The sequence below is a fragment of the Oncorhynchus keta genome, chromosome 34, assembly GCF_023373465.1.
Source record: "Oncorhynchus keta strain PuntledgeMale-10-30-2019 chromosome 34, Oket_V2, whole genome shotgun sequence".
NCBI lineage: Eukaryota > Metazoa > Chordata > Actinopteri > Salmoniformes > Salmonidae > Oncorhynchus > Oncorhynchus keta.
The window spans coordinates 44143697-44161064 of record NC_068454.1 but is presented as its reverse complement, the minus strand read 5'-3'; the positions used below and the strand labels follow the sequence as shown (position 1 = coordinate 44161064).

The window sequence follows — 17368 nt, the reverse complement described above, 5'->3', positions numbered from 1 at the left end:
CTCTCATTTTTTGTATTAAATCTCACTCATTTGTGCCCCTGGTCTGGAAACTCAGTCATTGTTTTACTTATTTTCAACTTCAGTATTCAAAATGTTCTGGCTGCTCCCATAGTAATTATACGCTGAAAGTAGGACTTGGTTATGAAAGCTCTCATATGTTGTTTGTCATTAGAATTTTGGTGGGCACAATTCATTTGACTAGGATAAAAGAAGACCTGATGCCTCTGGATCTGCAGATGGATACAGAGAAGATATTGTCTCAACACTCACCTTCCAATCGGTGTTTGCAACTCAATAGTACTGGAAATGACACCCTTCAAGTACTGAGCAAATGTCCAAATGAATGAAATGCCCTTAATTTGCATTGCGAATGTTGCTTTGGTTTTTGTGACCAACCGTACGAATTCAAATGATCAAAACCGCTATAATCCTAAATGAACAGCTTGAGTGCCATTACTCAGTGTTGAAGTCATTAAACCCACATTTCTGAAACGTTTAACCTGCTGTGCTCTGCTCCCTATACTATCAACCTGAAGTGAAACACACCCTCCTGTTTCGTCAAATGAAATATGAACACAGAGCAGTTTACAAGCTACATGTAAAATATAACACCAGAATTGAATGACCATCCCTTAGATATAAATCAACACAAAAACACTATAGAGCTGGAGAAAGTGACTTTGCCAAATATGAGAAGTCTATCACTAAACCTGCGTTGGAAATACTTGACATATGTATTAATCATAACAGATAATGGCAATGCACCATTCTACACATATCTATGAGTGATATCAAGGCTGTGACAATCCACCTTGATATGGCCTATAGTGGTGACAGACTGTACTGTCAAACAAAGCTGAGAGATAGTGAAAGACTATTGGAGATGCAGCTTGATCCAACGCACTGTAGTTAACCTAGAATATTTTACTGGCTATGTTTTGCTGGTATTTCTTCAAAGCTTATGCTCTCTATTAACCTCATTTGAAGTTTTACTGTGGTACAATAATACACTGAGTCCATCGTGATATGGAATATGGGTTTATTAGACACATACATGAACACGTACATGAGTAAGTCTTTGTCGGAGCTAACAAGCCACAACTGAACGACGGTTGTAATTTTGTTCTAAACTCAATGAAGACAAACAAACAGGCCACTGGTTGATCTAAACACATCTGCGAGTGATATCCCTGAGCTGTGACTACACGTCTTGCTATGGCCTATAATGGAACATATTGATTACTGTCAAACACATTGACTTCTACTGTAACTGTAGGCTATTGTGTGCTTAACTTTCAGAAACATTAACACTGGAAAAAATTGTTTTGAAAATTGTCATGGTAGATCTTTCATCACCGCCAGGGCTTCCTCCAGACCGATCATTTTGAACTTGAAAAATTATAAAATGATACATTTCCTCGTTTGGCCTTGCTGAGATGAAATTAAATAGGAATTATCCATAAGCACACGGACCTATTAGGCATAAGCAACAGATCTTGATGAGTGTTATTTTAATGAGTTGGAACGCCCTCCGTGGTGCTGAATGGACTGCCAGGATCGCGCAATGATATTAAAGTTGAACCAACTTGTGGTGCTGAAGGATAGCTCTGACATTCGGCCAGTTCAGGAACAAACAACAATTTGCAGTAGGCTTATAGCCTAATAGACCTACGACTATGTGGTATAGCTATTTGTAGGCTATAGCCTAATGTAAATAGATATAGCTTAATATCATTGCACTGTTTGCAAGGAGTGCCAGAAACAAACACTTTCTTCTGAAACACGTCAGTCTATTCTTGTTCTGGGAAAGGAAGGCTATTCCATGCGAGAAATTGCCAAGAAACTGAAGATCTCGTACAACGCTGTGTACTACTCCCTTCACTGAACTGCGCAAACTGGCTCTAACCAGAATAGAACGAGGAGTGGGAGGACCCGGTGCACAACTGAGCAAAAGGACAAGTACATTAGTGTCCAGTTTGAGAAACAGACGCCTCACAAGAAGGATAAATGTGTTTCCTGTCAGGTATTTTAATTATCTGTATTGTCTACTTGTTGAATGTTTGAAGTCTTGATTGTGGTTGTTTGTAATGTTTTGTTAATTGGTGTTGGACCCCAGGAAGATTAGCTAGCGTTATGGTGTTAGCTGATGGGGAACCTAATACAAAATTACAAGTCCTCAACTGGCAGCTTCATTAAATAGTACCTGCAAAACACCAGTCTCAACTTCAACAGTGAAGAGGCGACTGACTCCAGGATGCTGGCTTTCTAGGCAGAGTCCTCTGTTCAGTGTCTGTGTTCTTTTGCCCATCTTAATATTTTATTTTTATTGGTCAGTCTGAGATATGGCCTTTTCTTTGCAACTCTGCCTAGAAGGCCATGAATAATGTCTACACAGCATTTGATCAATTTGATGTTATTTTAACAGACAAAACAAATGTGCTTTTCTTTCAAAAACTAGGACATTTCTATGTGACCCCAAACTTTTGAACGGTAGTGTAATTCATTTGAATATATTAAACATAAGAGATATTAAACAAAATGTTTTATTACCTCCGACTTGGCCAAATTCACATTTCCAATTTCCTGACATACCAAGCTAGAACAGGCCATGCATCTCAAGCAATAGCCAATATAGAAAATAAACTCAGCAAAGAAACGTCCCTTTTTCAGGACCCTGTCTTTCAAAGATAATTTGTAAAAATCACAATAACTTCACAGATCTTCATTGTAAAGGGTTTAAACACCGTTTCCCATGCTTGTTCAATAAACCATAAACAATTAATTAACATGCACCTGTGGAATGGTCGTTAAGACACTAACAGCTTACAGACGGTAGGCAATTAAGGTCACAGTTATGAAAACTTAGGACAGTAAGGAGGCCTTTCTACTGACTCTGAAAAATACCAAATGAAAGATACCCAGGGTCCCTGCTCATCTTCGTGAACGGGCCTTAGGCATGCTGCAAGGAGGCTTAAGAACCGCAGATGTGGCCAGGGCAATACACTGCAATGTCCGTACTGTGTTGCAATGGCAGACCAAGTGTATCAACATCTGTACAGGATCGGTACATCCGAACATCACACCTGCGGGACAGGTACAGGATGGCAACAACAACTGCCCGAGTTACACCAGGAATGCACAATCCGTCATCAGTGCACAAATAGTCCGCAATAGGCTGAGAAAGGCTGGACTGAGGGCTTGTAGGCCTGTTGTAAGGCAGGTCCTCACCAGACATCACCGGCAACAACGTCGCCTATGGGCACAAACCCACCGTCGTTGGACCAGACAGGACTGGCAAGAAGTGCTTTTCACTGACGAGTCGTGGTTGTCTCACCAGGGGTGATGGTCGGATTCGCGTTTATCATCAAAGGAATAAGCATTACACCGAGGCCTGTACTCTGTAGTGGGATCGATTTGGAGGTGGAGGGTCCGTCATGGTCTGGGGCGGTGTGTCACAGCATCATCGGACTGAGCTTGTCATTGCAGGCAATCTCAATGCATTTCTTTATTGGGAATACATCCTCCTCCCTCATGTCATACCCTTCCTGCAGGCTCATCCTGACATGACCCTCCAGCATGACATTGTCACCAGCCATACTGCTCGTTCTGTGCGTGATTTCCTGTAAGACAGGAATGTCAGTGTTCTGCCATGGCCAGCAAAGAGCTTCGACCTCAATCTCATTGAGCACGTCTGGGACCTGTTGGATGAGAGGGTGAGGGCTAGGGCCATTCCCCCCAGAAATGTCTGGGAACTTGCAGGTGCCTTTGTGGAAGAGTGGGGTAACATCTCACAGCAAGAACTGGCAAATCTGGTGCAGTCCATGAGGATGAGATGCACTGCAGTATTTAATGCAGCTGGTGGCCACACCAGATACTGACTGTTACTTTTGATTTTTACCCCCCCTTTGTTCAGGGACACATTATTCCATTTCTGTTAGTCACTTGTCTGATGAACTTGTTCAGTTTGTCTCAGTTATTGAATCTTATGTTCCTACAAATATTTACACATTAAGTTTGCTGAAAATAAACACAGTTGACAGTGAGAGGACGTTTCTTTTTTTTCCTGAGTTTTTTTTTACTAAAGAAAAACCTTTGAATTAGTAGGTGTCCAAACATTTTGACTGGTACTGTATGTGTAGAATATATATATATATATTGTGTGCCCGGAGCACAGAGAGTAGCATAGAAACACATCAAGACAAACCCTTCTTAGTATGCTATGTTTTCTCTGATTTGTGCCAGTTTGAAAGAGATTGCAACCTTAGGGGGGAAATGCACATGATGTAAGATGACCTGAAAGAGTTATCCATACAGAGCGTGATTGATAGGTTAAACTCACAGGCATCTTGAAGCCGAAGTAGGCTAGGCGCCCACAAAGGTGCAGGGCCCAGGCATGCCAAACCACAAAGCCAAGATGGCCACAAGCGTGCTGAAGGGGATGGCTGCCAAGAAGCCCTCCACCCACAGGATCAGCTTAATCAGGAAGTCTGCAAACATGAGCCTGAGAGGTAGGGGGGGACAGTGAATATTTTACTGGAAAAATGGGCAACAGCATCACCTCCATAGTCTAAAGACACGTTTCAATATTTTTTTTTCGGTCAAGCATGCTGCCAGGATGTGTAAAAGCTGTTATTGACAAAAGAGAATATTTATCATAAATACATAGAAAACGTTGTGGTTCCGACAAGGAGTATTCATTCGAAAAGTGGTAGATTTCATCCTAGCGAATCATTTTTATTAAAATGTGGTCCACTCCTGATCGGCTAAACGTTCACATTTGTAAAATACGGATATATAACCAACACAACACTCACTGTTCTTATTATAAATGCATGACTGTTGTTTCAAGTTAATCAGGACAGCCCTGATCAACAGTCACAAAGTGGTTTACAGATACCCAGCCTAAAAAACCCTAAGCAATGCAGTGACTTCCTGGGCTAAACTTCATCAGCAGAAATCTGGGACAAAATAGAACTGAGGTTAGACGCTAAACTCGGAGCAAGCAGATTCGACATGAGCAAATGTAGTTTTGATTCATAGATGAAGATTCCCCAGTTGCAAGTTTAGTAAAGTAGTTGCATTAATTCTCAAATTGAGTGGCATGCCTGCAAATCTTATTCAATGTATTCACATAATGTGTCAAGCAAGTTGTTTGCAAGTGTTGTATTTATTCACACATCACTTACGTGCTTGCAAGTGTTGTGTGCGACAACAAAACTGATAATACAGGTGAAAGTCATATTTGACATGTGCAAATCATATTTTATATGCATGTACACGTATGTTTCTATTTTACCTTCGAACACGGGCCACTGTGAACCACCACACTGCCTGCATTGCTCAAGCGCTCCCCGGCGTCAGCCATCTTGCCTCTCCCTGCCTGTTTCCACTAGATAACACAGCCACAAAGTACTATTGGCTATATCAGAAAATATTAATGACTTGTTTTTGCTTTTTGTTCTTATTTAAAGCATAGAGTTAGGCATAATGTTGGCGGCGTGGTTAAGGGTTAAAATCAGATTTTAAATTGAGAAATAGTAGAAAGAGGCGGGGGTTTTGACTTTGTGGCTGTGTTACCTAGTGACGACCTGCCTGTCCAAGACCGAGTGCGGAAGTAAAAACTGTACTGTGCGGGTTCTGGATTCCGTACTCCTGTGGACGGTTTGCAAGATCCTCCACCCGACACAGACTGCTTTCAATTCAAAACAAACATTTGTGATTACCAGAGGTACGCGAGATGGCAGGACGATTACCGGCGTGTGTTGTCGACTGTGGTACAGGGTAAGCTATTCAAACTAGAATACAGAGCATCGAGATTTTGGGTGTCACCGATATAAAGCCCATCGCTGTCAGCAACTGGGTGTGTTGCTAGTTAGCTTGATAAATATAATCAATGTAACCTTTCATGCCGATGCATTGCGAAACAAATGTGTTTTAGTTGTTTTGTTAGGTCGTTATTGCACGACTGTTTCATTGTAATTGACTATGCGGTTTGCTGTGCTCGCTAGTTGGCTAACGCGTTAGCGAGATGTCTATAATCTTGCTAATTGCTTGATATCAGAAAATGTTTTTCTGTCGGAAAGGCTTTTTCAATACAAAAAATACTAACCCCATTGCTGGGGTTCTAATAGAACTGTTTTATATTTGACTTACTTTGAGTGGGCATTTATAAATGGGCTTTGCATGTTTTTTTGTGCTATTTAATGGTAGCTACTAGCGATGCAGTCCATAAGTAATTTTACAGTGCTCACTACAAGTCATCCCGACTCTGAGTATGCGCAGAGCGACTTCCTATATTGTCGACTTCCTCATTCACGCTTTTTAGTCCATATATGGTCGTTTTCGGCATCTGAACATGTTTTTTTGATTAGCAAACTTCTCTAATTTCTTCACTTTAGCCGTAGTCTGATCCTTAAATATCTCAAATGAACCTACACATGAATTGTTTTTCTGAATAACAAAGACTGATTCGAATTCGTAAATAAGCAAGGGAATTTTCACTTAAGGGTGACCTCGCAGTTCTACAACGCTTTTCATTGATTGTGCATACTTCTGCTTTATGCCCAATATTTTCGGATGCCAATATATTAATTGCCTGTCCCAAGATGTATTCAAAGCCAGTGAATTAGGAACAGTTGGGTTTAGGCTTATCCATCATTATCGGACTGTGCAAAACTGTGCAAACCACAACATTCTAGTTGCCTCGTTTTAGCAAATAATCACTTTGGTGAATCTTATTCAGTAACACAATGTTTTTGTTCGGTCCCCGGTCTTTGAATAATTATTGCTCGTGCAATGCTCTGCATCTGTTACTTGTGTTAATTGTTAAGCCTACTTATTGTTTATCAATGTACATGATTTAATCTAAGGATCAATATCCAATGTATGCATTTGATATATCCTTGTCCTAGATGTAGATTATTTGAAGTGACAGGGATTTATGTTTAATACTATAGTTAGGGTTATTCCCTAACTGAGATGCGACTGTGCTGCAGCACTTGCATGTAAAGACTTTAACTCGTTACTCCGTATGTTGCCCTGCATACCTCTCCACTTATCTTCCCCCCTCCCTTTGGGCTATTAGACTAGTGCATCTGGTCCACACTGGGGAAGAGGACAGGAAACTACAGCTGAGGATGGAGAATGAGGCTAACTCCTTTGTAAAGCAGATGTTTGAAAATGCTGAGAAGGCCAAGATGCTAAAGTACCAAACCAGCAGAAGTCAAATCGAGTACACCACCACACAGCTCATGAGTCACGCTCAGATAGCCAAAATGTGTGACCTGAACTCCACATCCTTTTACCTCATGCACAAGTGGGATGCTATTCTTAGAGCTCAACTGTTCCATTTCACTGTTATTGTAGGGCTAGTTTGTCCACTCCTCTGTAAACGTTGTGTGTCGGGCCTATGTGAAAGAGCCACTATTTTATGTAGGCCACTGTGTATTATATATTTTTTGCGGGGGTCCATTCTTGGTCAAAACAAATGCTTCATATGTAGGCTAGGTGTTGCAGGCCAGGCTTGCAACTGAGACTAGTACCTGCGACTAGGGTGGAGTCGTCCTTTGCTTATCATCCACAGCAAACAGTTTTTATTTCGTATATATTTAGGCCTAATCATTGTCTAAATTTAGCCTGCATTTGGCCTTGATTCACAGTGTAGCCTAGTGGATAGGCCTCGTTAGCATTTCAGAGAGAGCTACCCAGTCCAGGCCCACTGCCCAATCCCGAATCGAACTCTATCCCCTACCTTCCTTCTCTTTCATAGAAAGTGGGCCTAGATTTGTAGAAGATTGGGTGTAAGCAGTATGTCAGAATATCCCCACTATAGAGTGGGGGAGTTCGAGAGGAAAGTAGGCTGTCCATTGTCCTATCTCACCTATCCAATCCTTTAAGATATAGTGACGAAGGGCTAGGGCAGGGATCAGCAAGTAGATTCAGCCCTGGGCTGATTTATTTTTAATTACAAATAGTTTGTAGAATGCAAATTGACCGCAAGAATCCCAAACAGATATATTTGACTAAAACATAGTCATTGCTTACATTTGTATACGATCATGTCTCTATATTTTTCGTTGGAATAGTTGGGTAAAGATTTCCAAAATTAAAATCACTTGGAGCTGATTTCCTAGTGTTTTTAATTTAGTATTTTATGTCCAACAATGACAACGCTAAATAAGAATACTAATTTGCTCAGAACACTTGGGGCACCAAAAAAAACCACCCGTGGGCCAAATTTGGCCTGTGGGCCCCCAGTTGAGAACCCTGGGCTCGGGGGTTGATTTGGAATTGAAACACTCCTCTGTTTGTGGTTGTGTCCACTGCTAGGAGTGTGGTGTAACAGGCTTGTTGAGGCAGGTAGCTACCCCAGACAAGCTAGGGCTGTTCAGTGGAATGAAGCCCTAAGCCTATGTTTTTGTGTCTTCCACGTTCCAAGTGCACATAGTAGAATTCTCCTTCTTCCCTCATAGTTAGGCTTTTATAAGCAACTAGGCCTAGCCTACTTTCTAGCTAGGCTATAGCCTATTCATTGAAACTATGGAATTGAAAAGCACCTCATCCTTATTGTAGTGTCAACAAAGCTAGGCCTATATCCTTATGGTATTGTCTCAACTAGGCTATATCCTTAAGGTATTTTCTCAACTAGACTGGGCTATATCCTAGAGCTGACCACATTTTAGTCGACTGGTCATTTGTTTGGTCGATAGACTGTTGGTTGACCGAGATTTCTTAAATCGAGCAGTCGCAATATATATATATTTTTATTGGTGCACAAGACATCTGTCTGATTTGCACCTGTCTCAATGGACTAATCCATTGCAGAGGCCACAGGGATGGCACAGTCCATCACTCTAAGACATGTGATACTGAAATGTAATGTAAAAATAATGGTGCACACTAAAATCAATTTTATTACAAATGCACTTTCTCCCTCGATGGATAGGGTCGCTGTCCTCGGTTCTTAAATGTAATTTACAGTGCGTCGTATAATTGGTGCCTTTCCCTATGTTGCTATGTGCATAATAGTAAGGTTAACCAGCATATTGGGATTGAGAACAATGCAGCGGAGGCAGCAGCAGCAGAGATGAGGAAACAGCCCTTGCCTTAGCCTAATTGTCTCAGCAAATTTAGTAGAGAGGAAACCCCAACTTAATTAGGTCTGTAATCAATAGCCTAACTGTTAAATGTACCTGGCTTTATAAATCCTCCACATATACAGTATCTACAGAAGTTAGACAGATCTTGCTTCTATTTTCTGTTTGAGTGTTTTTTTTAATAGCCTACTGATTCTGTGAGCACCAAGCCTCATGCAACGGTAAAATGTCGGACAAAGCAATTTCACAGATTCGGCTGTTTTTAATCTTTGCTCTGCTGTAATAAAGGCTTTACAAAAAATGTTTTGTTAGAACAGAGTGGTATTACTTATTTATTTAGTGTTTCCACTGTTCCAAACAGGCACAAAGATAATACAGCACCTCTTTGTCACACATAATATGCACACAGCTCTTGCTCCTATACCCTCTTTTCTTGATCTCCTTCTTATTGTTATTACAATTATTATGATATGTAATGTCGTTGTCATTAGTAGGCTTTGTTTAGTAGCCTTGTATATCCATCGAGCTGTAGGCCTAAGAGCGCGTCCTGTTTAGTCTTAATTTATTTATGCCTATATTTCAGTAAATAGGCTACTGTATCATTATTTCATGCCATCACACAGCAAACGAGACATTCATGCTTTTGAAATGCAATCAAGCATTTTAGTTTTCAAATAAAATGACAAAGGGAATTTTGAATAATTTGCCTTAACAATAAATAAACCGCAATTCACAAATGCATGCAACTGTTTCTAGTCTGCTGTAATAAAGGCTTTATATTAGGGCTGGGCGATATGGAAAAAATATCGCAGTATTATTTTTTATTTTTTTATGGACGGTATGACGTATTTGACAGTATTTTTAGTTTTGAATAATAAAAGTTCTACGTTTTCTTTATGAGTAGTGCGTTATCCGAGGGTGGCAACACATGGACTCATTGAAATCACTTAGAATGTTTCTCCATTCTGATTGTTTTATACTGTTCAATTCAACTTCAACCAAAACAAATTTCGGCACTTTTATAATTTCTGCATTTCCTGCACTCAATTGTAGTGGTGGAAAAAGTACCCAATTGTCATACTTGAGTAAAAGTAAAGATACCTTAATAGAAAATGACTCAAGCGAAAGTCACCCAGTAAAATACTACTTGAGTAAAAGTCTAAAAGTATTTGGTTTTAAATATACTTAAGTATCAAAAGTAAATGCAATTGAGAAAATGTACGTAAATATCAAAGGTGAAAGTCTAAATCATTTCAAATTCCTTATATTAAGCAAACCAGATGGCAACATTTTATTTTTATTTACTGATAGCCAGGGGCACACTCAGACAGACATAATTTACAAACAAAGCATTTGTTAGTGAGTCCTCCAGATCAGAAGTAGTAGATGATCAGGGATATTCTCTTGACAAGTGTGTGTGGGGGGGCACTGCAAATAGTCTGGGTAGCCATTTGAATAGATGTTAAGGAGTCTTATGGCTTGGGGGTAGAAGCTGTTTAGAAACCTCTTGGACCTAGACTTGGCCCTCCGGTACCGCTTGCCTTGCGGTAGCAGAGAGCACAGTCTATGACTAGGGTGGCTGGAATCTTTGACAATTTTTAGGGCCTTTCTCTGACACCACCTGGTATAGAGGTCCTGGATGGCAGGAAGCTTGGCCCCAGTGATGTACTGGGCCATTCGCACTACCCTCTGTAGTGCCTTGCGGTCGGAGGCCGAGCAGTTGCCATACCAGGCAGTGATGCAACCAGCCAGGATGCTCTTTCGATGGTGCAGCTGTAGAACCTTTTGAGGATCTGAGGACCCATGCCAAATCTTTTCAGTCTCCTGAGTGAGAATGTGTATGTCGTGCCCTCTTCACGACTGTCTTGGTGTGCTTGGACCATGTTAGATTGTTGGTGATGTGGGCACCATAGAACTTGAAGCTCCCAACCTGCTCCACTGCAGCCCCATCAATGATAATGGGAGTATGCTCGGTCCTCTTTTTCCTGTAGTCCACAATCATCCACAATCATCTCCTTAGTCTTGTTGTCCTGGCACCACGTGGCCAGGTCTCTGACCTCCCTATAGGCTGGCTCATCGTTGTTGGTGATCAGGTTTACCACTGTTGTGTCATCGGCAAATTTAATGATGGTGTTGGAGTCGTGCCTGGCCGTGCAGTCATGAGTGAACAGGGAGTACAGGAGGGAACTGAGCACGCACCCCTGAGGGGTCCCTGTGTTGAGAATCAGTGTTGTGGATATACTGTTACCTACCCTTACCACCTGGGGGCGGCCTGTCAGAAAGTCCAGGATCCAGTTGCAGAGGGATGTGTTTAGTCCCAGGGTCCTTAGCTTACTGATGAGCTTTGAAGGCACTATGGTGTTGTACACTGAGCTGTAGTCGGTGAATAGCATTCTCACATAGGTGTTCCTTTTGTCCTGGTGGGGAATTGCAGTGTGGGGTGCAATGGAAATTGCATCATCTGTGGGTCTGTTGGGGTGGCAAATTGGTTTTGGTCTAGGGTTTCTGGGATGATGGTGTTGATGTGAGCCATGACCAGCCTTTCAAGGTACTTCATGGCTATAGATGTGAGTGCTACAAGTCGGTAGTCATTTAGGCAGGTTATCTTAGTGTTCTTGGGCACAGGGACTATGGTGGTCTGTTTAAAACATGTTGATATTACAGACTCGGACAGGGAGAGCTTGAAAATGTCAGTGAGTCTACACAATCACTGGTATTATCAGTCTGTATTAGGTAGCTACGTTTGCTCTTACTCAGTACATTTATTAGCTAGCTATTAGCATTAGCAGCTAACAATTAGTGTCTCTCAAGATTTAGGGCAACTTGCTAAGAAAATACAAACTAGCTCGTTTGCTGATGTAAGAAACAAACTAATAGTGTCATTATAGAACGCCAGTGGGTTCATATTAAGAAGCAAAGTGAAAACAGCGTTGTTGACATCAACATTTTTGCATTAACCATGCACACTGAACGTAAGCGTCTCGTGGTTGAGGAACATCAAATGCTCTCCTTGAGCGACAGGGTGTGGCTAGGTCTGTGTGGAAAGTGGCACGGCGAGAAAGAGCGGAGAGAGATGACTCATGTAGCGAAGTAAACTATAAAAAATGACATTAGACATGGCGTATCACATTTAACAAACCAAACATTCAAATAACGCTATAGAAGGTAAATTTAAAAACACAAACCGGTCCCTGCATCAATACTGGTATATCATAAAATACAGTATACCGCCAAACCCTACTTTATTTTTAAAATTATTTTTAATTTTTATTTTAGAATAGTCTCTGGTATACTTATTTAGTGTGTACACTGTTCGAAATTGTCATAAAAAAATAGAGAAAAATTGTAATCTAACAGCAACTGTTTGGCACACACAATCCTCCTATACCATCCTTTTATAGGTGTGTTGGATTTATTGATCTCCAGTACTTTTTCCACAACTTCCATAGATGACTTCCCCTTTCCCTCCTGAGTAACCATTTCGAGTTTCTTTTTCACGTCCGCCTCATCCATTTTGCTGTCACTTGTTCGGAGTTATAATTGTTATAAACAATTTATTGATGTGATTATGATAGGTTATAGGTCAGGCCCTATTGGTCACATGCATGCGCTGCTTACATTTTTCACGTAAAGAGAGCAAGGGTTGGGGGAATAGGCTATTTTTTTACCCCCAAAAAATGAGGGATTTCGTAAACATAACTTTTCAGTCAGAAACAATTAACAAACTACATAAATAAATGATGTTGCAGCTTCAGCACGGACAGCGCAATAAACATTTTCTGTGCTGTGATGCCTTTTCGCTGCTGTAGAGACGAGAGTGAGACAACGTGCACCAATCACACAGGAACTCGCAGTCATTGTTTTGAACACAGTGTGAACACGTGTTCTTTCTTGAGTCATGTGTGTGTTTTATCGGTTGGTCGAAAGAACAGTACGACTCTCGGTCAACTAAGACTTTTTTTAGTCAGGGACAGCCCTACCATATTTCTAGCTAGTGTGTGTATCAACTAGGCTATGTCCTTATGTTTGGTTCATGCACTTTAGAGACTGCTACTGTCTCCTAAGTACATGAACTGAAAGACTGCACTGTTATGACTAGGAGTTACTTGCCTACTGTAGTCTTTGATGCACACTGTGCTTTGGCACTCTTCAACAGTGTCCTCTATCATTCCCACGGGCCCTGTCCAGGAAACGACGGGAGAACAGAGCCACAGCCGCCGACATCTGGCTAGCATGTGCCTAGCAAAACACCACTACACAAAGGATCATATAAAGGCTCATGAAATGTACTAGTATTTAAGTATTTGATGTAGTATTTAAGCTAGGTTATGTTCCAAGGGTTATGTCTATACGTGGGAAAAATTTGGGAAATTGTTTTGACCACAAAAAAAATACCATTCGATAGGTTTCCAGGTATGTGTGGGAAGTCTGTGCCATGCTAGCCTAAATGCCCACCCCAAGTTGTCAGAGATCTCTGCCGACTGGCAACTTTCAAACTAATATGCCCATTTGAATGATTTTGACCGTTTCTGTACATTTTGGGGTTGAGCACTCTAGGCTTCATTATCGATCTGTGGAAGGCTTTAGCCTACTGCAAGTGAACTTCAAATGCAACACTGCTGGCACTCAAACCAGTTGTAGGATGACGCTATGCTAAGATTTATACGCGTGTTGTATTTTGGGAAATGTATGAATAGCCGCTTTGATTCCAAATGCCCTTTTACACTTCCTATCGAAGGGTAGGCTATTCAGAGTCGAGCTGCAGTTGTTGGCTCTGATCCATGGAAGAACAGGGGTTGTATTGAAGCTAACCAAAATATAGTCTAGGCTTGCAAATATATATATTTTTCTTTTCTTTTTTACAAACTGGCACCCATACAACATAAATGTGCACAGTGAGCATGTGTTAAGTCTACCATGGCTGTTAAATCTAATGCTGTTGCTACCTTTTCTCTCTCTTCCAGATACACAAAGCTGGGGTATGCAGGGAACACAGAGCCACAGTTTATTGTTCCGTCATGTGAGTATATCTGTCCAGACGATTCGCCTCGCATAGAGGGTAGGCCTAACTAATGAACTTGAACTCGGCCAGTGGTGATTTTGTTTTTTAAATGTTGTGTTGCCAAGACCAAAGTAATTTTAAAGCTGGTCAAGCAGAGAGCTAACACGGTTTCAAAGTGGAACCCTTTGGGGCCTTGCGTTGGGAATACAAGTCCGGATAGTGAACAGTGAGGGCATAGTTCACTCTTGCACTTGGTGTTTGACTGAATTAGTGTCTTCTTTAGAGAACACACATAGTATCCCTAACAAACCTCTTTCATCAAACACAGCCTTAGTCTAATCGATTTTCTCTCTCTCTCTTTGTCACATGGTCTCTCTCGCGCTCTCTCTTTCACATGCTCCCTCCCAGGTATTGCAATCAAAGAGTCAGCCAAGGTTGGATCAAGGACGGTCAAGGGGGTGGACGACCTGGACTTCTTCATTGGCGACGAGGGGATAGACAAGCCCAATTACGCCACAAAGGTACTGAACCTGTTGACTTGAAAAGGTCCACCCAATACAGTATATCAAAGCTCACATAAACCACAAACAAACCTGCCCAATGCCAACCATGACAGCAAAACATGACAGCCTAAAAGTAATTTGACCAATACAATGCACAAGCCCACCAATTGGAAGTTGTCATGTAAGGCGGGTCACGCGGCCTGCGAGGCGGGTCACGCGGCCTGCGAGGCGGGTCACGCGGCCTGCGAGGCGGGTCACGCGGCCTGCGAGGCGGGTCACGCGGCCTGCGAGGCGGGTCACGCGGCCTGCGAGGTGTCGTGATAACTCCCATACTGTGTGTTTAACAGATTCCTATTCCAAGGCAATATGGAAACTTCACGAGAGGCATCTGTCACAGCTAGTCACTAAGCCATGTGCTGAATGTATGTTAGTGTCACTAAGCCATGCAGGCCTACGAATTGTATGTTATTGTATGCTGAACAATAAAAATCAGAAAACCAGTCCGTATCTGGTGTGATCACCATGTGTCACTCTGCATGAGGCAGATCACCTTCGCAAAGAGTTAATCAGGCTTTTGATTGTGGCCTGTGGAATGTTGTCCCACTCCTCTTCAATGGCTGTGCGAAGTTGCTGGATATTGGTGTTAACTGGAACCCGCTGTTCTACACGTCGATCCAGAGCATCACAAACATGCTCATTGGGAGACATGTTTGGTGAGTATGCAGGTCATGGAAGAACTGAGACATTTTCAGCCTCCAGTAATTGTGTACAGATCGTTGAGGCATGGGGACATGCATTATCATGCTGAAACATGAGGTGATGGCGATGTATCTCTGTGCATTCAAATTGCCATAGATAAAATGCCATTGTGTTTGTTGTCCGTAGCTTATGCCTGCCCATGCATAACCCCACTGCCACCATGGGGCACTCTGTTCACATCAGCAAACCGCTGGCCCACACGATGCCATACACGTGGTCTGCAGTTCTGAGGCTGGTTGAACATACTGGCAGATTCTCTAAAACAACGTTGGAGGCGACTTATGGTAGAGAAATGAACATTACATTTTCTATCAACAGCTCTGGTGGACATTTTTGCAGCCAGCATGCCAATGGCACGCTCACTGAACTTGAGACATTGGTGGCGTTGTAACTGCACGTTATAGAGTGGCCTCTTATTGTCCCCAGCACACTGCACCTGTGTAATGATCATGCTGTTTTTAATCAGCTTCTTAATATGTCACAAGTATCAAGTGGAACGATTTATCTTTGCAAAGGAGAAATGCTCACTAACAGGGATGTAAACAAATTTGTGCACAACATTTTTGAGAAATTAGCTTTTTGTGCGTATGAAACATTTCTGAGATCTTTTATTTCAGCTCATGAAACATGGGACCAACTCAACTACATGTTGCGTTTTATATTTTCGTTCAGTGTACCTGGTTTGTCACTAGGTCATGTCCTAAATGTAAGTTGGTGTACTTGGTGTCACTTAGTAATTTACTAGCCTTTGTGTTTGCCTGTGTGACTGACCTTTGACCTCTCGGGCCACCAGTGGCCGATCCGTCACGGCATCGTGGAGGACTGGGACCTAATGGAGAGGTTCATGGAGCAGGTCATCTTCAAGTACCTGAGGGCAGAGCCTGAGGACCACTACTTCCTGTTGGTAAGAGGCCCATGGGCCAAAAGGGACATTTACGGAATAGGAAGAAACCATATTGATGGATAGAGGGTAGGCTCTCTTTCCAACGTCATGGGAGAAACAAAAAACATCTGTACTGTGGAACTCAAGGGCCTAAGTTGTGCACCTGTGGTTTAAAAAAGTGATCTTGAGGAAGTATGACTATATCGGCACTGTGAGCCATGTGAAATGGATCCTCTAGTGAAGGGAACTGAAACTAAATGTTTAAAACAGTCGGCCAAAATCTTTACATAATGAGCTTTATCTCATTCTCTGTGAAATGGGGTGCATTTAAAGCCAGTGTTTGTGATCCATTAACACAAAGTTGACTATTCCTTAAAAGGTTGAAAATAGAGCCTATTTCAAAAGGACTTCTTAACTTAACCCTGACAGTTATAAATGCATTGTGAGGCTCTTAAAATGCATTGTAACTAAGACCTGTTCTGCAGGTTCAAAGCGAGGAGGTTTGCATGTAATTGAGGTGACGGTCATGGAATTTCGGGTGACGTTTATTCACCTAAAATAGGTGAATAGAGGAAAAATGTTAAGAAATGAAGGTATTTATTCAAGAACGGTCAAGTGTAATGTATTACAAAAATAAAGCGAATTAGATGGAATATTTTGAAAAATGCAACGTTTTTCTTGAATCTTCAGCATGAAAATAATACCAAAAAGAATGTATTTATTTAATCCAAAATTAAATCTAGAATCGGCTTCCTATTTTCGCAGAAAAGCATCCTTCACTCATGCTGCCAAGCATACCCTCGTAAAACCGACCATCAGCATGAGTGAAGGATGCTTTTCTGCGAAAATAGGAAGCCCCGACTTCGGCAATGTCATTTACAAAATAGCCTCCAACACTGTACTCAACAAATTGGATGCAGTCTATCACAGTGCCATCCGTTTTGTCACCAAAGCCCCATACTATCCACCACGCTCTCGTTGGCTGGCCCTCGCTTCATACTCGTCACCAAACCCACTGGCTTGAGGTCATCTACAAGTCTCTGCTAGGTAAAGCCCCTCCTTATCTCAGCTCACTGGTCACCATAGCAGCACCCACCCGTAGCACGCTCTCCAGCGGATATATCTC

The 17368-nt window shown here is 41.8% G+C and overlaps 2 protein-coding genes across 3 annotated transcripts in view; one reads left to right on the top strand and one right to left on the bottom strand.

The window, feature by feature from the left end:
- The window catches only part of LOC118367184 (solute carrier family 35 member F5-like), a 34463-nt gene extending 29029 nt beyond the window's left edge, over positions 1–5434 (bottom strand). For both annotated transcript variants that reach the window (XM_035750319.2, XM_035750321.2), the window contains exons 1-2: positions 5297–5434; positions 4340–4501 (exon numbers count right to left, since the gene is read on the bottom strand). The gene's annotated coding sequence lies outside the window, so the exon portion shown is untranslated. The remainder of the gene's footprint in view (positions 1–4339; positions 4502–5296) is intronic.
- Positions 5435–5590: 156 nt separating this feature from the next.
- LOC118367185 (actin-related protein 3-like) overlaps positions 5591–17368 on the top strand; it is a 29400-nt gene continuing 17622 nt past the window's right edge. The window contains exons 1-4 of the mRNA XM_035750324.2: positions 5591–5781; positions 14060–14115; positions 14506–14618; positions 16153–16263. Of these exons, the coding sequence (XP_035606217.1) occupies positions 5738–5781; positions 14060–14115; positions 14506–14618; positions 16153–16263 (324 nt within the window). The 5' untranslated portion in view covers positions 5591–5737. The remainder of the gene's footprint in view (positions 5782–14059; positions 14116–14505; positions 14619–16152; positions 16264–17368) is intronic.